The sequence below is a fragment of the Sarcophilus harrisii genome, chromosome 3 (assembly GCF_902635505.1).
Source record: "Sarcophilus harrisii chromosome 3, mSarHar1.11, whole genome shotgun sequence".
Taxonomy (NCBI): Eukaryota; Metazoa; Chordata; class Mammalia; order Dasyuromorphia; family Dasyuridae; genus Sarcophilus; species Sarcophilus harrisii.
In genome coordinates this window covers 404,596,678-404,621,419 of record NC_045428.1, presented here as the reverse complement: position 1 = coordinate 404,621,419, position 24,742 = coordinate 404,596,678, and the positions used below count along the sequence as shown (strand labels likewise).

Sequence of the window (24,742 nt, the reverse complement as noted above, 5' to 3'; positions counted from 1 at the left end):
TTGGAATCATAACACAGCAATGCCAAATAATTTCTCAGATAAATAGAGAAAACTATGAATGTAGCTATGTGGGTTTGAAGGATCACCATTAAAGCAATGAAGAAGTATAAAGTTTTGGGGTTTTTTACTTGCAGTTCCTCACATTTAGTACTTCATCTTCCAATTCTACATCTTTTTGCTGGCTGACTCTCAGGCCTGTAATACTCTCCATCCTTGCCTCAGCCTTCTGCTTCCTTAACTTCTTTCAAGTCTTTGCTCAAATCTCATTATTTTATAAGAGAACTTATCCAGTCCCCCTTGATATTAGTGCCTTCTCTCTATAGCTATACCATATATGTTTAGGTTTTTTAATATTATCTGTGAGCTCCTTGAGGGCATGGACAGCTTTTGCCTTTCTTTATATCCTAGGATTTAGCACAGTTTCTTAGAACATCATAAATGCTTAATAAATGCCTATTAATTTGACTTGTTGATTTTCATTAACAATTTTATTTCATGTTATTACTTATTCTTTAGTGTTATTGGTAATTTATCTTAAGATGTAGATGGGCATTCAAGGCTGAAATGGAAAGAAAAATGCTAGCTATTCATTAATTTTAGGTAAAATATATGTGGGACAGAGAGTACCAGTGGCAAATTCATGATAAAGTTGTAGATGTTGGCTTCTTTGGCAGCTTTAATGATATCTTCCATGGTTGCATCTTCTCTGCCATAACGAATGTTCTCTGCAATTGTGGTGGAGAACAGTACTGGTTCTTGTTCAACAATCCCAATATGGGATCGGAGCCATTGAATATTAAGGGAGCGAATATCATGTCCATCTAGGGTCACCTGCAGAATATAAAAACAGTCACTATTAATATTTCCTTCAGTGATGTGTGTCTGAACACTTTATCACAGGAACAAAGGGACTCAAAGATCTCTGAAGAAAACATTTTCTAAATTGTAAAGCACTTTTCAATTGTCTATGTTGATATACAGAATAAAACCTCTTGGTAGCTAGTGAATTCTTCCTCACTGGAGGTCTTCAAGCCCACTAGTTTATAATATCAAGGGATTGTGAAGAAAGCCTCTAACATTTTAGACCAATACACTGTGTTGAACTTATGGGAAGACATAAGGAGAGGCACATGACAGGGACAGGAATGACTGAGTTGAGATCTTCTTAGAAAGGAATATTCACATTGGTGACAACATAGATACACTTGAAGAACAAAGGGGTTTGATTGCCTATTATCCTTAAATTAAAATTCCTATTGTTATTCATTCTTTATTTTCATAGAGGATCAATGACATCACAGGTGATGTTTTGACTTGTGTGTGAACTGGGGTTTAAGTGAATCAGAGTTGTGCAAAATCATATATGTCATTTTTTCTTCCAGAGTCATGGACAAAAGTCAAGACAACTGGTGATGGCTTAGTACAATGGATGACCTTTGAGTCTTTGATGTCTGACTTCTAAGTGCCTCTACAGATTCAAATGTCATCATCATGGCTATTGGAACAAATTATTCTCATCCACCCAATCTACCAAGGAAAGTCTTGACATCTTGGGGGAGACATCTCCCTAATTCACCTATGAGTTTGAGGACTTTCAATTACTTTCATACTGGTTTATCCATTAGCTGAGATGGTATTTCTGGGGTAGGGTCACTATGGACACCACAGTTTCTTGAAGCCACAGGTGAGATTTGGATGGTAGATGGACATCAAAGGTGGATGAGCAGCCCTGAAAAGGAGTTGGCAGGTCTCACAGAACTCACAGCAGATGATGCTGTCTTCTTGTCTTCCAATAAGTTCATCACAATGCATCTGCTCAAAGTATTAGAAGCCTTCTTCAATTTTTCTTGATATTTTCAAAATATGAGTAGAGCACTGGAATATCTCTCTGTTATTCACTGCCATTGCTATGTGGCCAGAACAACTTGATTTATAGTTTTATATTTTCCTGTTGACAGGCTTACTCTAGTTCTTCAAAGTTCCTTATGTTTTATATGTTGCTACTGGTTCACACTCAATGCCCATGGATGGCATTGATAAGTAGTCAAAATGTAAATGTCAAAAGTCACTATCTTTACAAATAAGTATCACCATACTGGGGCATGAATTCCATGGTAAATTTTACTTTTTGATAGTACATATAAAGACACTTTGCTATTGTAAACCAATGTAATTTAAAAATGGGGCAGCAATCTGTAGAAATAGTGCCCATTTTATGTCCTGTAAACTGTGGGTGCTATTCAGATAAGAGGAATAAGAGCCATGAAAAGTGTTTGAGAGAGACATCATGTCTGTGAAAAATGAGAAGTCACTTTTGTTGCTGATTTCTTTTCTATTTGTCAAAATAATGCAGTTCTCCAGAGTGTGACAGCACAAGGAATTTCACAGAAACCATCAATAATATGTGTTTCAATGTGTTTGTCACTGAGAATCAAGCAGACTACATCTGCCAACATGACTTTCTGCTTCCAGCTAGGCTTTTGGCCAGTTAGGCTGGAGAGTGTCCAGAGCAGGGTCTCGAATTTATGTCAAATGAGGATCATTTGAATGGACTGCAGAAAGTAAAACTGGAGCAAAGAAACCTGAGAAACAGACATGATAGTTATCCTCCAGACTTTTGAAAGGCAGGAATGGGAAGAGAGATTAGATTTCATTTGCTTAGCCCCAGACTACCAAATTAGAAGTAATGAGTAGAAGTTGACAAAGTGGCCAACTTAAGCTTGATATAAAGAGAACTTATGGACATTATTATAGTTCTCCAAAAAAGGGAATGGGCTGCCTCTGGAAATGTGGTTTCCCCCTCTTAAGAGATCTACAAGCAGATTCTCAGTAGACAGTTGTAAATAGGATTCTTGTTCAGATGTAATCTGGATTAAATGCCCACTGAGAGTCTATTTAACTGTGAAAATTTGTGGTTTTGTAATTCTGTGATATATTTAAAGCTAAATTTGGGATATTGAATAAACTTTGAATAAAATGCTTATTACTAATGATTAAAAATCATCCCCAATCTGTAACTGAAACTTTCTTTTAAAATCTATATAAATTTTTGTTGTTCAGTCATATCTAACTCTTTGTAACCCTATTTTGGGGTTTTCTTAGCAAAGATACTAGGAAGATTTATCATTTTCTTCTCCAGCTTATTTTATAAATGAAACTGAAGCAAAAAAGGAGAAGTGATTTGCTCAGTGTCACACAGCAAGGAGGTGTTTGTTGAACTCAGGTCTTCCTGATATCAGGCCAGGTACTCTATCAACTATACTTCCTAGTTGCCCTATATAAAATTACTCATAGGCATTTTGGGGATCCCTGGACTTGTGATTTATTTCATTGATGTTAGGTTGATGTTGAGAACCTGTCCTCTAACAATGAAGATCAGTTAGTGATCTTTGCATTTTATAACCTTAGAGATTTGCATGGGCTACTGCAAAGTTAAAGATTTGCCTGGTATAACATAACCAGTGGAAAAACTTGCGTCCAGTTCTTTCTGAGTGAAAAGCCAGCTCTCTATCTGCTATTTTGTGCTGTGTCTAATTCTGAGCAGTTTAAGTTTTGATGTTCTTGTCTGATATATTTTGAGCATCTGTAACTTAGCAAAACTGTAACTTATGCAAAAACAAAAAGAGGCTGACAACAAAATGTCAAAAGAAGCTCAGGTTCAGAATGTGGTAAAACTTTTGGGCCTCGTTTACATGGATAACAGTTTGGATTACTTTGACTGAATTAATCATCAAATAAATTTGTCCAAATACAATCCAAACACTTATTCAAACAGGTTATTCCTATTCAGAAAGTGTAGTCAAAATGCTTGAATCAGGAGTGAGTGTAGACACAGTTCCAGTGTAGACTATAACTATTGTGGTCAAAGCATTCAAGTTTTGACATACACAGAAGGAATTCCCTGAATAAACTCACCATGCCTTCACTGGGATCATAGAATCTCTGAATCAGTTGTATTGCTGTGCTTTTCCCAGCTCCACTGGATCCTACAAAAGCTGTTGTCTCTCCAGATTTTATTACCATGTTGAGGTTATCTAAAATCTGAAGAAAAAAATAAAACATAGATCAACTTCACAACAAATATCGCACAAAGAGGTAGGATAAACAAACAGATGTCTTAGTCAACTTATTCACTCTTGCATCTATATATGCACATGCACATATACACATATACATGCACCTACACATACACATACACATACACACGCACACTTATTGACATTGGATTGTGCCAGTATTCATATTTGAATTTAATCTAATTGTTTATTTAACTGATGATTGCTATTAGTACATAAAAATATTAGTTTAGATCAGTGGAGTATTATGCTATTATGGTTGATACCTGTAATAAATTTTTTAAAAAGGAATTATGTTTTACCAAAGCTTCAAAAGGTATCAGAGATTTTTTAAGCAAACAAAACATTAAGAAGACAAATTGTCTTAGAAAAACAATCTCCTAATTTGTGGGTTGTTAGCATATATTAGGGAATTTGTATACTTATGTTTTAAAATTAGATTTTGGTTAGTGTCTACATTAAAGTACAAACAATCATAATTACATTTATGTTAAGCCAATCATTCAAATTTAGGAAAGTTAAACAAAAAATATTATTGATGATAGTCTTCAGTAAGTGAAAATGTTTTAAAATATGGTTAAATTTTATCAATATTTCTTTTCATACCAGATAAATAATCTTACCTAATATATATGTATACATATACATATATATGTGTACAAATGTATATATATATATATATATATATATGCTCATGTTTTAATAATTTCAGTCAAAGAAGAAGATCTTGTTTAATGATATAAGTAATAAGTCTTGGGGAAAGAAGTCTACAAAGAAATATAATGATTGAATTCTCATTCCAAAGCATTCATTGACAAACAACAATGAAGTTGCTCTTTCATCACAAGTATCTAAAATTTAATCATTATTTATTTATATGTACTTACATTTACACACAAGATTAGAACAAATCTTTTAGATTTTCATGTGATCAATTCTGAGAATATCATGTAAATTACACACTTGGTGGCAGCTGTGTATATTTTTATGTGGCCTATACAATCTAAGATCATGTCTATATTTGTAGCTATATGATAACTTTCTTTTTTATGTTCCTTAACCCATAGTCCAATACTTTGTATATAATAGGGGCTAAATGTATGCATGCATACCAGGCCATGCCAGTGAAGGAGAATTCAATGTAGGATAAAGAGGAGAAATACACTTAGAATACCTCTAGTAATAAAGGACAAAGTTTAGCTATTATGGCTTGAAAGGATCTTAATTTCTTTGAAGAGTCATTGTCTTGAAGACTTTAATGTGTAAGACTAAGGAAATTCTCATTAAAGGGTGCTGGACCATCTCTAAATCAGTTTTATGGCAGCATAATAACTCAGTGAAACTTGCCCATTACTGGAAAACACATGACCTGGAAGTCCTTGTGAATCTGCCTTACCAATAAAAAATTAGAGGCAGCATATGTATCTTTTTGCCATCTCACACACCCAATATAATGGCACTTTTCTGGAATCCCAGGGATCTGAGAAATGAGGCTTTTCTTTCTGAACACTGTATATCTCATTTGGTCACATGCCAATAGAATGACATGACCTGCGTGACTAGTTTCAGCAACATCCTCATGGGCTTGACTAAGGCACGTGCACAAAATGGAGAACACAGAAGAATGTGGCAATGAGTAATCAGAAGGAGCAATTACACAATTCTTAAGATCATTTCCAGAAAGTTGCCAATAAATCACCTCACTCCCAGATTTCAAGGGAAGCAGCCTTATTATGGGACCTTGGACATTATTAATCAAACAAGAAGAATGTCATATGTTAATAAACAATATTTGTCATCAGAAGATAATTACCTTGACTTCAGGCCTTGAAGGATAATGAAAGGTCACATTGTGGAATTGAATTTCACCCTTCAGTCTATCCAGCTTGTAACCATCTTCTGATAAACAATCAATAATTGGTTTCTGAAGCAGAATAGACAAGGTTAAATGATCAAAAAGTAGGAGCTTTAGGGTTTATCCTAACTCTCCCCAACTGACTTTGTATTTACCATTTGAAAAAAAAAAAATCCCCTCTCCAGTGGTCCTTCAAATCCCTTCAATTATCTTGAGATCTAAGTTTATCTCTACTTTTGCCTTGGGCAGAATGTGCCCCCAAGAAAGTCTACTTGGAGGGCCCTATCCACCAAAGAAGGAGCTTTACCAGGTTCCTTTCTCTAGAAGCACACAGTCTGGATAACCTATCAACTACTTTCATTTTAATTTCTTGATATTTCCTGACATAGTGCAGCAGAAAACGAGTGGAGTCAATGTGTATATATTGAAGCATACTTTATTTACTTTATTTTTCTTTGTTTTCTTTTCTTTTGTAACACAGCTAATCTCAAAATATGTTTTGCATGACTTCACACATATAATGGGTACCATATTATTTGCCTTTTCAATAGTTGGGGGAGAGACTGGAGGAATGGAAAGAATTTGGAATTGAAAAAAATTTAAATGAATGTTAAAAATAAATTAATATTTTTTAAAAGAAAGAAAAATATTGGAGTTCTTTTTCTGAAATGAATTGAACTCCATTGTCTTTAACTCAGTGTTGGTAAGGGTCAGTAGAGAAGAGTCTCTGGTTTCATTCAATCTTACTTTACTATGAAGATGGCAATATAAGATGGCATAGTGGACAAATGATGGTTTTAATGTCAGGAGGATCTAAGTTTGAATTCTGCTTTAGACATTAACTCTGTGACCCTGACTGAGCAAATCATTTGTGAGTCACAAATAAGATAATATATTCTCCTTGTCACCTGATTGCTACTCTATCACCTACAAACATACTGATATGTCCCTATTCATAAAAAACCCCAACAACCTCAAAATGCCTCACTTGATTACTGCTAGCTTTTGTCTCATATCTATTGCCTCTTTTGTGATGGTGCTCCTTAAGAAGGTCATCCTTTTGTACCTCCACTATCTCTCCTCTCACTCACTTTCTTCTTAACTCTGAAGTCTGGCTTCCAACATCAGCATTGAATTAAAATTTCTCCCTCCAAAGTTACCAAAGATTTTTTAATTGCTAAGTAGTTATGATTTTATTATTTTATATAATTTATACCATATGACATTTTCTTAATTCTCACCATTATGATCTCTCTTCAGTCTTTGATACTGTTGATCATCTACTTTACTTTGATATTCTGATCTCATTCTGATATGTCTGATCATTTCCTAATCTTTGCTGGATTTTCACTCAGGTTGCTTCTACTAACAATAGGTATATTCAAAGGCATTGTTCTAGGTGTACATCTGTGCTTCCTAAACTTCATTTCACTTAGTGATCTCATCAGCTCCCAGAAATTCAATTATCATTTCTATACAGATGATTCCTGGATCTACTTATTCACCCCTAACCTACTTCCTGACTTCCAGTCTCAGTCTCCAGCTGCCTATTGGCCATATCAACTTGGATGTGTCATAGACACTTTAAATTCAATATGTCCCAAACTGTACAAGATTTGAGGCTATAAAGACAAAAGGAAGCAATTTCTGCCCTTCTCTGTCTCCTGGCTTCCTTTAAGTTCCAGCTAAAATCTCATTTCTGTAAGAAGCATTTCCCAATTCCCCTAAATGTCAGTGTTTTCTTTCTGTTGATTATTTCCAATTTATATAGAATATATATGTCATTATCTCATTTGTATATAATTATTTGCATGTGATCTTCTCCATTATACTATGAATTCTTTGAAAACAGAAATCCTTTTTGTTGTTTTATTTATTTAATTATTTTATTTGTATGCCCAGCATTTAGCACAGTGCCTGGAACATAGGAGATATTTGATAAATGTTTGTTGACTTATTGTCACTAGCTATATTGACATGGGTAGGTCACATAGCCTCTCCTGGCCTCAGTTTCTCTACTTGTAAAAAGGAGATGATAGCATCTCTCAGGATCAAATGAGATAAGATATAAAGCACTTTGCCAATATTAAGAGGGCTATATGAACATTGGTTGCTATTATATTAGTTTTAAAATTATAAGATAGTTAATACATACCCGGTCTATTGTCTCAAAGATATTGGCAGCTGCAGCTCGCCCTGCGGCAAAAACTTCCAGACAAGGTGATGCCTGACCAAGGTTTAAAGCTCCTACCAAGACTCCAAAGAAAACCTGATATGTGAAAGATATATTACAATAATTATCCATCAATTTATATATATTAGACTTTCTATAGGCTTGAAAAATCTTTAAGATCATCCAAATGATTACTAAAGATTATAAGATTGCTGGGATATTCTACCCTGGCAGTCTGAAAAATGTATGCTAAGATCTAAGAAACTATAAGAGTATATTCTATTTTTCCTCCAAAATTTCACAAGCATCATTCATACTGTTTTTGCAAAGTAGGTCTCATAAGGTTGCCTTTGTCAAACAAAGATCATATGGGACTAATAAGGCAGGGACTAGATAGACACATCACTCTCTAGAATGTTGGATGTTTGGCTAACAATATGAATGATTTTTAAAATATGATGCTTGAGAAAGATTTGGTCTTTAATCCATATTTGTTATTACTGCTACAAAAGCAGTTTATGAGGAGAGGAATAAAATCAATTTAATTCAATTCAACATTAATTCTAATAATCTAGCATCATCTCTAGAGATATCAACCCTTCTCCCCCCAAAAGTTTCCAAGGTTTAGAATCTATTTTATAATACAATGGGTATTTATTTTTTCCTTTTAAAAATTATTGATGTGTTTTGTTTTTGCATTGCAAACATTTTTTTAATAATTTCCATTTCAATAATATAAGGGTCTCATCTGAAAATTTATGTAATATTCCACATCTATGGCAGTTTCTCCATTTAAAATTTTTTTTAATTAATAAAAATCTATTTCTTTCCCTCCTATCCCCCACTCCACTAAAAAAAAAAAAAAAAGAAAAAGAAGTTATTTGTAACATATATTCATCATACAATAAAACAATTATCTTATTTGCTATATGTAAATGCATGTGTGTTTACATTATGTATATATGTATATATACAATATACCTACATGTTTATATGTGTATATATATATATATCTATATATATATATATATATATGTAAGTATATGCCTCATTTTCTGTCAAAAAGTGATTAACATAATTATTGGACGTCTGGAATCATTGCTAATCATTGCATTGATCATAGAGCTCTTATACTTTTTTCATATATATATATATTTCCACATTTATCATGCTGCACAAGAAAAATCAGATCAAAATGGGAAAAATGAGAAAGAAAACAAAAAGCAAGAAAGAAACAAAAAAAAGGTGAAAAAAGTATGTTGCGATCCACATTCAGTCCACAGTCCTCTTTCTGGGAGTAGATGCTCTCTCATCATGTCTATTAGAATTTGCTTAAATCACCTCAATGTTATAAAGAGCCACATCCATCAGAATTGATCATCACATGATTTTGTTATTGCTGTATACAATGTTCTCTTGGTTCTACTTCCTTCATTTAGCATCAGTTCATGTAAGTCTCTCCAGGCCTTTCTGAAATTATCCTGCTGATCATTTCTTATAGAACATTCCATAACTTTCATATGCCATAATTTATTTAGCCATCCCCCAAATGATGGGCATGTACTGAGTTTACAGATTTTTGCTACGACCCAAAAAGGCTGCTAAAAACATTTTGGCAAATGTAGGTTCTTTTCCCTTTTATATGATCTCTTTGGGACAAAGGCCCAGGAAAGATGCTGCTGAATCAAAGGGTATGCACAGTTTGATAGATCTTTGGGCATAGTTCCAAATTGCTCTTCAGAAGGTTGGATCAATTCACAAGTCCATCAACAATGTATTAGTATCCCAGTTTTCTCACATCCCCTCCAATATTCATCATTATCTTATCCTGTCATCTTAGCCAATCTGAGAGGTATGTAGTGGTACCTCAGAGCTGTCTCAATTTGCATTTCTCTGACCAATAGTGATTTAGAGAATTTTTTCATATGACTAGATATGGTTTTACTTTCTTCATCTGAAAATTGTCTGTTCATATTCCTTGACCATTTATCAATTGGAGAATGGCTTGAATTCTCATAAATTTGAGTCAATTCTCTATATTTTAGAAATGAGGCCTTTATCAGGACCCTTGGATATAAAATTTCCCCCCAATTTTCTGCCTTTTTTTTCCTAATCTTGTCTGCATTACTTTTGTTTGTACAAAATTTTTTAAAAATTTAATATAATCAAAATTTTCCATTTTGCATTTCATACTGTACTCTAGGTCTTCTTTACCATAAATTCCTTCCTTCTCCATAGATCTGAGAGGTAGACTATCCTTTGTTCTTCTGATTTGTTTATATTATCACTTTTTATGTCTAAAACATGAACCCCTTTTGACCTTATTTTGGTATAGGGTATTAGGTGTCAGTCACTGCCTAGTTTCTGCCTTACTGTTTTCCAATTTTTCCAGCAATTTTTTTTCACATACTAAGTTCTTATCCCATAAGTGGGGTTTTTTGGGTTTATCAACCCAATTTTAAAAATTATTTATCTTTACAGTGTTGTTGTTACTGAATGCATTATTCTCCTGGTTTGTTCATTTTATTCATCAGTTTATAAAAGTCTTCAAAACTATATTTTATAGCATATATTGTCCTTCCTGTTCTGATTACTTTTCTTGGCACCTATTTGTATAAGTATTTCCCTGTCTCTGAAATATTCACTTGCATATTTCTTATAGTACAATAGTATTCCATCACATTCATATACCACAAATTATTTGGCTATTTCTCAAATGATAGCCATCCCTTTGATTTCCAGTTTTTGCCACCACTACAACAATAAAAAAAAAAAAAAAGCTGCTCTAAGTATTTTTGTTTACATACAACCTTTTTTCCCCCTTATTTTTTTTTTTTATCTCTTTTAGGTATAGGGCTAGCAATATCATTTCAATTTATTAAGGGCTTTCTGTATACAATGACACTAAAATAAGCACTAGGGTATAAGAAAAAGCACTACAGTTTCTGTCCTTAGGGAATTTGTACACCATTGGGGGAAATTATATTTACACAAAGAATGTGCAATGTGTTTTTAAATACATTATCTTATTTAATTCTCACAAAACTCTCATTAACCTAAGTGCCATCATCAGATAACCAAAATAGATTCTCATAGAAATGTTTCATCTTTGATCATGAATTGAATATTAGAAACTAGATTTAGTTTAAACCTTGGCCTGCCTGACCCAAAACTCTGTGCTATTTCATCAAAAAAGCATGGTACAAACTAGATTATATTGGGGAAAAGACACTACTTTTGGAAAATTTTAATAATCTAAGAGCACTTACATTTGGAAAGTTCTTTATCCATGGATTCTTTTGATAATCTGTTGCACCTGATGGACCCTTTCTCAGAATAATGCTTTTAAATTCACAAATTAAATTTTTAGAAAACTACAGAATTACAAAGAAAATCTATCATGTTGAAATACAGTTAAAATCAATGTGGGAGCAAAGCCAAGATGGCAGAGAGGACACATGTCTTTATATGAGCTCTCTTTGATGTCTCTCAGATCCACACCAAATCAAGCCTCTGAACTGGTTTTGGAGTGACAGAACCCACAAATATTTGGAGTATTAACAAATTTCCAGCAGAAGATATTTTGAAAGAACTGAAGAAAAGGTCTGTTTCAATTAGCATGGAGGAAGGAACTGAGCACAAGCATAGTTCAGGCAATATGGGCCCCATATGATGGGAAGAATCTATAGCAGTGTTGCCTACTCTCTCCTGGTTGTAAGCCAGGAGATCAGCAGATTAGCTGTAAGACATTCAACACAAATGCAAAAGGCAAATAGTGAGCCCCTGAACCCAGAATAAGCAGGATGTGGCCGCGCCCACTGAGCCCTAGAAGTTAATCAGCACTGACCCAGCACAGCCACTATCACCTGTAGAGGAAGCTCAGACAAGCTCTCCTTTTCCCTACAAGCAAACCTCAACCTTGTAAAAAAAAAAAAAAAAATGAACAAAAAAGCAAGAACTCTGACCATAGATAGTTTTTATGAAGAGAGAGGAGAACAGATTTCAAACCCTGAGCACACTAAAAGCAGATCATCTCCAGATAAAGCCCAAAGGATGATATATGAGTTGGTTCCATCTCACAAGACTCTTTTGGAAGAATTATAAAAGGATTTTATAAGGGAGTTAGAAGAAAAATGAGAAAAGAAAATGAAAAATTTGCAAGAGGGTTTGGAAAAGGAAACACAGAAATTAACTGAAGAAAACTCCTTAAAAATAAATTTAGTGAAATGGAAAAAGTAAATAACTCCTTACAAAATAGACTTGACAAAATGGAAAAAGAAAAAGAAAAACTCCTTGAAAAACAGAATTTGTGAAATGGGGGAAAAATCCATTGAACGAAACAACTCATTTAAAAATTAAATTGGCTAAATATGAAAGGAGCTAAAAAAGGTAACTGAAGAAAATAAATTATTAAAAATGATAACTAAACAAATGGAAATGAATGAGTTACTGCAACATCAAGAATCAGTTAAATAAAACCAAAAAAAAAAAAAAAAGAAAGAAAGAAAGAAAGAAAAAATAGAAGAAAATGTAAAATACCTCAATGGACAAACAGCTCATCAAGAAAATAGGTCTAGGAGAGATAATCTAAAAATTACTGGACTTCCTGAAAACCATGCTGGAAAAAAGAGCCTAGACATCATTTTTCAGAAAATCATCAAGGAAAAGTGCCCTGATATCCTAGAACCAGAAGGTAAAACAGGTATTGAAACAATTCATCGATATCCTCCTGAAAGAGAACCCAAAATGTAAACTTCAAGGAATATCATAGCTAAATTTCAGAATTATCAGATCAAGGAAAAAATATTTCAAGCAGTCAAAAAGAAACAATTCAAATATTAAGAAGCCACAATCAGGATTACCCAGGACCTAGCAGCTTCCATCTTAAAGGATCGAAGGGACTAGAATCTGATGCTCTGAAAGGCAAAGGAAGTTGAATTGCAGCCAAGAATCAATTATCCAGCAAAATTGAGCATTATCTTTCAGAGAAGAAGATGGACATTCAATGATACATTTCATTTATTTTTGATGAAAAGATCAGAGCTGAACAAAAAATTTGATCTCCAAATACAAAACTCAAGAGAAGCATAAAAAGGTAAAAAGGAAAGAATTCTTGAGAACTATATCACTGTTATGGCTATACTTTAGAGAGTGCTGGTATAATTTGATTTTATTGTGATAATGTAATTGTCACAATAGAGTTAGAAAGATTATTGTATTGGAAAAAGAAGAAAATGGAGGTAAAATGAGGGAAATTACATTTCATGAAGAGGCAAAGACCATATTGATGAATATTGTGTGAATCTTATTCTCATATGTGGCTCAAAGAGAGAATATGAGACAGATTTGACTTCACAAAGAAACTTGTCCTACCCCATAGTGAAGTGGGAGGGAAAAGGGGAAAGGAAACAGAGAGGCTCATAATAATGAATATGGAAATAGTAGGGGAAAGGTATAAAAAAGGGGGAAGGACTATAAAGAGGGAGGACTGTTGGAGGGAGATAGTGGTCAGAAGTAAAATACTGGGGAGGAGTGAAAGGGGAAAAGGAAAGAGAAAAGCACTATTTGGGGTAAATAAGATGACAGGAAATACAAAATTAGTCATTTTAATTGTAAATGTGAATGGGATAAACTCTCCCATAAAACAGAAATGGATAACAGATTGGATTAAAAGCCAGAATCCTACAATATGTTGTTTACAAGAAATACATTTAAAGCAAAGTGATACATACTGAATAAAGGTAAAAGGCTGGAGCATAATCTATTATGCTTCAGGTGAAATAAAAAAAAAAAAATCAGGGGTAGCCATCCTGATCTCAGATCAAGCAAAAGGAAAAATTGATCTATATTAAAAAATAAATAAAGAAGGAATCTTGCTAAAGGGGACTATAGATAATGAAGTAATATCAATACTAAACATGTATGCACTAAGTGGTAGAGCATCCAAATTCCTAGAGAAGAAGTTGAGAGCTGCAAGAAGAAATAGACAACAAAACTATACTAGTGGAGGATCTTAAGCTTGCTCTCTCAGACCGAGATATATTGAACCACAAAATAAATAAGAAAGAAGTTAAGGAGATAAATAGAATTTTTAAAAAGTTAGGTATGATAGATCTTGGAGAAAATTGAATAGAGACAGAAAGGAGTATACTTTTTTCTTGGCAGTTCATGGAACCTATACAAAAATTGACCATATATAAGGACATGAAAACCTCAAAATCAAATGCAGAAAGGCAGAGATAGTAAATGCATCTTTTTCAGATCATGATGCAATAAGAATCACATGTAATAAAGGGCCAGGGGAAAATAGACCAAAAATTAATTGGAAACTAAATAATCTGATCTTAATAGGATCCTAAATAATCTAATAAGTGGGTAAAACAACAAATCATAGACACAATTGATAATTTCATCCAAGAGAATGACAACAGTGAGAAAACACCAAAATATGTGGGATGTGGCCAAAGAAATTCTTAGGGGAAGTTTTTATCTCTAGATGCTTATTTGCATAAAATAGAGAAAGAAAAGATCGATGAATTGGGCATGTAACTAAAAAAAGCTAGAAAAAGAACAAATTAACCCCCTCCAAGTTAATATCAAATTTGAAATTCTGAAAATAAAAGGGAAGATTAATAAATTTGAAAGTAAAAAAAAAATCTATTGGACTAATAAACAAAACTGAGAGCTAGTTTTATGAAAAAAAAAAAAAAAACCAAAATAAAATAGATAAACCTTTACTTAATTTGATCAGAAAAAGGAAAAAAGAAAATCAAATTGTTAGTCTCAAAAATGAAAAAGATGAACTTTCCACCAATGTAGAGGAAATTGGAGCAATAATTAGGAAGTATTCTGCCCAACTGTATGCCAATAAATATGATAATCTAAGTGAAATGGATATATATTTGCAAAAAATATATATTGTTCAGATTAACAGAGGAGGAAAGAAATTACTTAAATAATCTCATTTTAGGAAAAGAAATTGAACAAGCTATTAATCAACTCCCTAAGAAAAAATCTCCTCCAGGGCCAAGAGATTTACTTGCGAATTCTACCAAACATTTAAAGAACAGTTAATTCCAATATCATGCAAACTCTTTGGAAAAACAGGGAAAGAAGGAATCCTACTAAATTCTTTTTATGACACAGACATGGTGCTGATATCTAAACCAGACAGGGTCAAAACAGAGAAAGAAAATTATAGATCAATTTCCCTAATGAATATTGATGCAAAAATCTTAAATAAAATATTAGCAAAGAGATTACAACAAATTATCCCCAGGATAATACATCATGATCAAATAGGATTTATATCAGGAATGCAGCATACTTGATTATAGCAATAACCAAACTAACAAAAATCATATGATTATCTCAATAGATGCAGAAAAAGCATTTGACAAAATTCAACATCCATTATTATTAAAAACACTAGAGAGAGTATAGGAATAAATGGAGTTTTCCTTAAAATGATCAATAGCATCTATTTAAAACCATCAAAAAGCACCATGTGTAATGGGGACAAACTAGAAACTGTCAAGTGCACATGGGTAGGCTGAGCTAATATAATAAAATAGATAATGAATGGTGCAGCTAGAGGGCAGAGTGGATAGAGCACCAACCCTGAAAAGATTGAAACAAGTTCATGATTTAGACATAAAAAGTGATATTATAAGCAAATTTAAAAAACAAAAACAAATAATAATTTACCTCTGAGATTGGTGGAAAAGGAAGGAATCTGTGGCCAAAGAATTGGAGTATCTTATTGAATGCAAAATGGATAATTTTGATTATATTAAGTTAATAAGTTTTTGTACAAACAAAACCAATACAGACAAAATTAGAAGAGACACAATAAACTGGGGAAAATTTTTTTACATTCAAGGGTTCTGATAAAGGCTTCATTCCTAAAATACATAGAGAATTGACTCCAATTTATAAGAATTCAAACCACTCTCAAATTGATAAATGGTCAAAGGATATGAACTAAGAAATTTTCAGATGAAGAAATTAAAACCAAAAAAAAAGAAAGAAAGAAAGAAAGAAAAACCATTTCTAGTCATATGAAAAAGTGCTCTAAATCATCATTGATCAAAGAAATAGAAATTAAGACAATTCTAACGTACTACTACACACCTCTCAGATTGGCTAAAATGACAGGAAAATATAGTGATGAATGTTGGAGTGTATGTGGGAAAATTGAGACACTAATACATTGTTGGTGGGGTTGTGAACTGATTCAGCCATTCTGGAGAGCAATTTGGAGCTATGCACAAAGGGCTATCAAACTGCGTACTCTTTGATCCAGCAGTGTTTCTACTGGGCTTGTATCCTAAAGAGATCATAAAGGAGGGAAAGGACCCATACGTGCCAAAATGTTTGTGGCAGCCCTTTTTGTAGGGACAAGAAACTGAAAACTTTGTGGATGTCTATCACTTGGAGAATGACTAAACAAATTATGGTACAAGAATGTTATGGAATATTATTGTTCTAAAAGAAATGGCCAGCAGGATGATTTCAGAGAGACCTGGAGAAACTCATATGAACTGATGGTAAATGAAATGAGCAGAACCAGGAGATCATTGTACACAGCAAAATTATATGATGATCAGTTCTGATGGACATGGCTCTTGTCAACAATGAGATGATTCAGTCCAGTTCCAATGGTTTTGTGATGAAGAAAGCCATCTGCACACACAGAGAGGACAGTGGGAATTGAATGTGAACCACAACATAGTATTTTCACTATTTTTGTTGTTATTTGCTTACATTTTGTTTTCTTTCTCATTTTTTTCCTTTTTGATCTGGTTTTTCTGCTGCAGCATGATATTTGTGGAAATATGTATAGAGGAATAACACATATTAGATCTTTTGCCTACTGGGGTAGGGGATAGAGAAGGAAGGGGGAAAATTAAAACACAGAGTTTTGTAGGAGTGAATGTCAAAAATTATCTATGTATATATTTTGAAAATAAAGAGCTTTAATTAAAAACAAAAACAATTAAAATCAAACAGATTTTTTTAAGTTCACTGATCCCAAATTAAGATATTCTGTTATAAGGGTTTTTGAGTAAGAGAGTTACATAATGAGATTTGTAGGTTAACAATATTGAAGGTAGAGGATGGATTGAGAGGAACAAAAATAGAGACAAAGACAAATTAGAAGGTCATTATAGTAATAGTTCAGATGAGAAATGATGGAGTCATAAACTATACTAATGTCAATATGAATGGAATAGAGAGAAAGAATATGAGATAATTTTGGGGGAAAACCCAAAAAATTAACTTAGTACTTGACATATAGTTGGTGCTTAATAAATGCTTTTTAATCCATTAAAGGTTGGGCAACTAATTAGATGTGAAGTTGGCAGAGTAAAGCATCAAAATGACTCTAAGATTTAAGGGTAACTAGAAGACTAGTATATCCCTCAAAAGAAATAGGGAATTAGGAAAGTAGCAAAGGCTGTTGCAAGTTATGATAAACTCAACTTTGGCCATGTTGAGTTTGATGTGTCAGTATATAGAGAGGTGTTCAGCAAGAAATTGAATATGGAAAACCAGATAGTGATCATTGAACCTGCAAGAACAAATGAAATCACCAAGGGAAATATGATAGAGAAGAGAGAAATAGAATGAAAGACTTGAACAACAGTCTCAAAATGGGAAGAAGATGTGGAACCATGGAAGGAGACTAAGAAAGAATAATCAGTGAGGCAAGAAGCTAAGGAAAGAGAAATTATCCAGGAATACGTTATGTATACTCTGAAAATTTCAGAGAATTCTAAGATAATTACTGAAGAAAAAACAGTGGATTTGTCAATTAAGAGTTTTAGTGACTTTTGAGGGAGAATTTCAATAATTAGAAGTCAGATTTCCAGGGTCTGAGTATAACTAGGTGGAGTTGTAGGAGAAGTCATTATAAATTACTCTTTCTGAAAGATCAAGAGTGAAGAAGAGAGATATATGATGATAAGTTGAGGTGGTGGTACATTCAAAGCAAGTTGCCTTTTTTTTTTTTTCTTTTTTTTTTTAAAGATGAGACTGCAGCATGTATCGACGAGATTAAGGAAACTATCTAGACATGGCAATAGTGGCTAATCTATGACTTCAGCTCTTACTCAGGCTTTGTCAGCCCCCTTTTCATTCAAGGATAGCCTAAGCTACATAGTCAGGTATTACTAGGGGGTGCAGTGACATTAGAAACTCAAGTATTCTGGTGATTTATGTTTGCACAAATGATACATCTAGAAGGAACATAGCAAGCATTTTTAAAGATTATGTAGACATGGCAGGGAAAAGAAAGAGGAAATAACAGAAGACCTTGTTGTGTGGGAAATTGGGAGGCAGGTCCCATCTTTACTTTTGGTTGAAGGTTAGAGAATTAGTTGGGAAAGGAATTTATATAAAGTAAGCAGTTGGCTAGAAAAAATGTTATCTGAGAATAGTCCTGGGATTTGTTTTTAATTGTCCTTTAAGAACAGTGGGTTCTTTTAATATCTTGGCAATGTTTAAAAAAAAAAAAACCATAACCAATATCCCCAAATGCTGTAAGATTGATTATATGATTTTTATAAGAGTGATAAAAGAAGGGAAGCCATGAATGAGATTCAAGCTATATTGATAAAGGGAATTTCCATATCAGGTTTATTTGAGTATATTGGATATATGGTTACTAAAAGTCAGTATGGCTTTTTACCAAGAATAAATTCTATAAAAATTAATAAAATTTTTCTTTTTTTATAAAGTAATTAGACTGCTAGATCTAGAATATATATATATATATAATATCAAGATATATACTTAGATTTCAAATTATATGACAGTGTTTAGCACTATGCTTAAAATAAAGAGAGATATGACCTAGACTGTTTTACTTTTAAATGAATTTAGAACTGACTTACTGACATATTCCAGAGAGCCATAGTTGATTAATGCCAATTTGGAGGGAAATCTCTAATGGAGTGACACAAATGTCTTTGGTTGTGTATAAGTTCAATGTTCTCATCAGTGAGATCATCTCATCAGTGAAATGACATAGATGACATTCTTACAAATTTATATATGATATGAATATTAGAGAAAGAGCTAACATATTGTACATAAGAGTCTAGTATGAGGAAGCTCTCAGTACTCTAGAATGATGGTGTGGTTTGAATTAGAGAGAAATATTAAGTTCTACACTTAAAATCAAATTTACAAATATAGAATCAAGAAAACATGGCTAAACAACAATTTCTATGGGGAAAGGTAGGGGTATAAATAGGTTGGGGTTCTTTGAGACTAGATATTCTCATCTTGTTGAGGCTAGAAATGCAGTGATTACACACAAGTCCAATCTTTCTAATGGTCAGTTCCCAGATCTTTGATCAGCTCCATTTCTGGCCTGGCTGAGTTTGACCTTTCTTAGAGGCACTCTTGCTCATTCTCTGAAGCCTACTAAATTTATCCCTGACTTATCTAGTCAAGCCTCACCCCATTGTAACTTGGAAGAACTCAAATAGTCCAGTAACTTCCACTTCCTTAGCTCCACATGTTACAGGTTTGTGGCTTAACTACCACCACATAGTTCTTAAAAATGCTTCCCAGCTGTTGCAGTCTATACCAAAGGAATGTGAGATTATATCAGGGATTGATGTGAGGCTAAAGAAAGGAGTATGGGACACTGGGAAAATCAGAGCTGAAGGTAATACTGTAATAAGGACTTTGATCAGCCTCTTCAAAGCAGCAGGAGGACACAGGGATCCTAAGAAACAAATAAGAGGAAATTTCAGGAAGAGAAGAACAAAGAGGGAGATAAGACCTAGCCAAACACAAATTTCACTTTGCAGCTATTTTGAGCAGATTACCCTTCGTCCAGAGACCAAGTTAGCTTTTATTTTCCAAACCCTCTATCTCCTCTCTCCTTACCTACTAGCTATTCAATTTCACCAGTTAGAGATTCATTGAGTTAAGAAGTTAACATCTCTGAGACACTTAAAGAAAGGTAAGGAATGCAAAGCTCGAAATCTATTTAATTTAAAACAAAGAAATAGCAGTTGAATAAGAAAAGAAATGGGATCTTCAATTAAAAGAAAAAGAGAGGAGAGCTTGTGGTCTTCAAACCCAATAAATAATTGTATTTGATCTAGTGAAAGAAGAAACTGGCCCACTTAGAGTTACTTCAGAGAGTCTGGAGAGGATCTTCATGGGTATTAGAGAAGCTTTCTATTTCATTCAGTTGCCTTTTCCTTCATTCCAACAGCCCCATAACATTTGATGATGTAAAAGCAACAGTCGTAGCATTGTAAAAAGAGCATTCAATTCAGAATCACAGGGCTTGGATTTCCAAGTACTAGTTATGTACCATTGGCTAAGTGATCATACTTCTTCATTAGTAAATTAAGAATGTTGAATGAGATGACAACAAACATGTCTTCCAACTCTAAATCTATGATCTTCTGATAATGATTGTGACTGTTATAAAGCTTTAGTAATAGATAACTTTGGCCATCATCATCGTTATGTAGGGACTTAAAGTTCAGCAAACTTTATCTCATTTGATCTTCACATACCTTAAAGTAGTAACAAAGGTGCTATGAATAACAGCTAAAGATTAAGTGACTTGGCCAGGGCCACACAATTAACAAGTATATGAGGCAAAATTTGCACTCCGGTCTTCCTATTTATTCTATTTACTACAAGATAACATTGCTTATCGCATGTTACATTTATCTTCTTTTCCCTCTGTCCAGAACAATATCACAAGGTTTAAAAGGTAGCAACAGGAACGCAGAAAAAGCTAAGATTAAAGGGATAAAAATTAGCAATTAGAACACCGGCACAGAAGGAGCAGGTCAACGTGGGAGAGATTTCCTGTAGAAAATAGCATTTGTGCCACAAATATCTACCATGTGTTTTATCTTTAGACAGAATATCAAATGGGGGTCAGTTGTGGAAGGAACTACTTATATTGTTTAAGAATCAGTGGATAAATGGTTCATTAATATGCTCTTCAAGTAGAAAGGCTAATGACATCATAGGTCCATTATGCATTATGCATTCATTTCATTACTGCAAAAATATATATCAGAAACTTTGGATTCAGATATACAATGAAACTAGTTAAAATTCTGTTCATTTTTCTGGGACAATGTGAGTATAGCAAAACAATAAATCCTACACTTCTGTTTCCAACTAATTTATTTCTGGTGCAGGGCATTTTATTTATTTATTTATTTATTTTTGCTAAGAGTCTATACATGTTGAGTATTTGGAGGGAAGAGTGGCATTTTATTTGATTGGACTCTATGAATTCCTTAACAAAGAACTATACTTAGGTACAAATTAGTTCAAATAGTGAATCTCCTGACTAGATTGTATTTATTAAAATTCACACTATTTGAATATAATTATGGAAAATAGGCTCATTGGTCCCAGAACAATGGAAATATGCAGTGCAAATTTGAATAGTACAATAACATCGGGAGATTCATTATTTACAATGATCAGTAACCAACTGTACTATCTCTCCCTACTTTTTTGGACAAGTTTGCTGATTCTCTTATTTTAGAAAGGTGAACTTCAAATGTATTCTGAAATGCAGTAGCTATGAAGCTTCCTATATGAGATCAACATGGCCAATAATATATATTTACATTACCTGCTCAGTTGAGGATATTATTGGCTTGATACTTAATAAGCTATTATGTTGCACAATTATACCTATTAGTATATGCTATAATACAGCTCAACTATATGAGCCAGCTAATTTTCAGCTGAAGACATGGCAGGTTTTTCATTTTCATGGCATATTATCTTCTAGGCTGCACTCAAACAACCATTGTTTTATAGCTATAAAAATTCTGGCTAATTGCAAATCATTAAACTTTTGATCCAGTCAATTCAAGATCATTTCCCATAAAATGCAGAGGCATATCTTGGTTATGCAGATGGACAAAATTAAACACTATCAAATAAGTGATGCTTTCCTTGCTCAGAAAGTAAGGGAGTAAACAGCAGACTTTCCTGAGAAATCAGTCCAAAATGAAATGAAATGTCACTGGACTAAAGTGACCTGTAGAAGTACCTGTAGAAGAGTTCCTGGTGAATATTCACCTTCATCCAGGACAAGTTTTGAGCCATACCAGAAGGCTAATGAATAACTCATGAAAATGATGCACCACATGTATCCAGTAAATAATCCCATTATTATCCCTTTTCGAATCCCCCAGCGCTGGGCAAACACAAGATTTTTCTCATATCTGTGAGGAGAGAACAACAACAAAAAAAAGGCACATGCTTCACAATTATTGGGAATATATGGTTGGGAAATTATTTCCTATCCCAATGTCATAGGACATATCCCCTCCAGCTCACTATAATCACAACATCATAGTGTTTCTGGATTCTGATCTATAATTTTAATCAACTACTTGAGACACTCTGTTGCTACTTTTCCACATGTTATTGTTTTTAATAACCTGAGAATTAAAAAAAAAACATAAACCTATAGAAATTAAGTTCCTAGAGTCTTCTACTTTGGATAACATACCACCTTCCTTCTCATTCAAATCTAGTTTATTTAAAATTCAAAGCATAGTCTATAACTGATAATATTTTTCAGTGTATCTTTATGTACTTTTTTAAAACGCCCAAAGAGATCTTATTTTAGGTACTTGATTTATTTGCAAGGTAATATGGCATAAAAAATAATATGGCTTCCAATTGCTATTAACAATGAAACAATTGACAGCTATTAAGGATAAGGTAAATTCAGAGGAAGAGATAGGTACTTCAGGTAAGGCCTAAACTATATGACCTTGGGAGGAGCTTGAAAATCTAATATTTAACAGTTCTACAATTATTGATTATGACAAACTCCTGATGGTGTGCAGTTCACCATCTTAAAATGTTAAGACTATAGTTTTAGATTGGAAAAAAATCTTAAAGATTAGCCAATATAATCTTTATAGATGAAGAAATTGAACCCCTGGGTAGTTAAGTGATTTGCCGTTGGTCGAAGAGGTTTTGAATCATGTCTGTTGCCTAAAATTTTTGTAGTGTTTCCACTATAGTATATTACCTATGAGAAAAGGCATGGAACTTCTGTAGTTCTTATACAACCTATTTTCTTGTTAAGTTGGTACATTCGCAATAGTGGAATAAACTAAATGATATGAGTTATATTCTGGATGCCATAGTTTAGGAAGAACTTTGATTAAGTTTGTTGATAAAATGTTCAGAAGATTGTGACGGGCCTGAAGATATCATTATAGGAGAAATGGTTGGAAGAAATTGGTATGTTTAAGTTAGAGAAGAGAAAATAGAGGAAAATGATAGCTATATTCAAGTATTTGAAAATCTGCCTTATAGAAAATACTTTGTGTTGCTTAAAAAGTAGCATCAGGACCAGTTGGTAGAAGTTGTGAAGAGGCAGATTGATAAGGAAAAGCTTCCTAATAATTAGAGCTCTCCAAAATAGAAAATGCTAGCCTGGGAAGTAATAGGTTCCTCAAGTCAATAAGCATTTATTAAGCATTTACTATGTGTTAGACACAGTGCTAAGTGCTAGTAATACCAATACCTGCAGAGAGAAAGATTATGCCTGCACTTACAGAGCTTGCAAGGAAACTGAAAACAGGAAAAATGAAAGGGGAAGGGGTAAGGGAAAATGTAGAGGAAAAGAAAGTCCAGGAGGAGAGTCAGAATTGTTACCTGGAGATTTTTTTTATCAAAAATAAATTTGAAAGATATTAGCCCTTTTCAACCCCAAGATTCTATAAATTTTTAATTCATTTAGGTTAACAAATATGTATTAAGTGCTTACTCTTAAATGCAAGGTGCCACAACTAGGTATTGGTTAGGATTAAAAAAAGTCAATCAGTTGAACACATAAACAATTTCCAGAGGAAAACAAAAAATATGTTTGATAAATACAAAGACTCAAGTTACTGGGAGAAGGACTCACTGATAAAAACGTATAGGAAAACTAGTCAACAGTCTAGTCAAAAATTAGGGTTAGATCAGTACCCTCCAACATACATTAAAAAAAAAAAGCTTCAAATGGGTATATGACTAAGATATAGAAGTTCACATCAGAAACAAATTGAGAGGGAAGGAACAAATTATTTTTTTGGATTTATAATTAGTAGAAGAATTTTTAACTAAAAAATGATGGGATCACACAAGTTTAAATGAATCGTTTTGATTATATGATTATTACAAACCTACAATAGCAAAAAAAAAATAGAAGTAAAATAGATAACTGGGGGGAAATCTTTGCATTGACAAATGCAAACATCTTATTGATATTATATATCTTATTTGATAAATATCTTATTTCCAAGATATGTAAGGAACTGATCCAAATTCATAAGATCAAGAATCATTCCCCCAATATAATATGAAAGATTTTGAAAAGATGGGAACAGTCAGTTTTCAAAGAAAAAAAAATGCAACCCATTAGCAAACATATGGGAGGAAATGCTCTAGTCTAAATAATTAACAATTAGAGAAATACAATTTAAAGAAACTTTGAAGTTCTCTCTCACATTTACTAGACTAACAAAAGAGGAAAATGACAAATGGTAGAGGGGTTATGGGAAAACATACAAGAAAGGTGGAGCTGTGAATTGGTCTAGAATAAGCAATTTGGACCTATGT

General features: G+C 33.3%; 1 protein-coding gene across 1 annotated transcript in view; it reads right to left on the bottom strand.

Moving 5' to 3' along the window:
- The window catches only part of ABCB11 (ATP binding cassette subfamily B member 11), a 114,425-nt gene that overhangs the window by 52,874 nt on the left and 36,809 nt on the right, over positions 1–24,742 (bottom strand). Inside the window, exons 10-14 of the mRNA XM_012544786.3 lie at positions 22,167–22,341; positions 8,087–8,200; positions 5,890–6,000; positions 3,916–4,041; positions 628–831 (exon numbers count right to left, since the gene is read on the bottom strand). Coding sequence (XP_012400240.1) covers positions 628–831; positions 3,916–4,041; positions 5,890–6,000; positions 8,087–8,200; positions 22,167–22,341 — 730 coding nt within the window. The remainder of the gene's footprint in view (positions 1–627; positions 832–3,915; positions 4,042–5,889; positions 6,001–8,086; positions 8,201–22,166; positions 22,342–24,742) is intronic.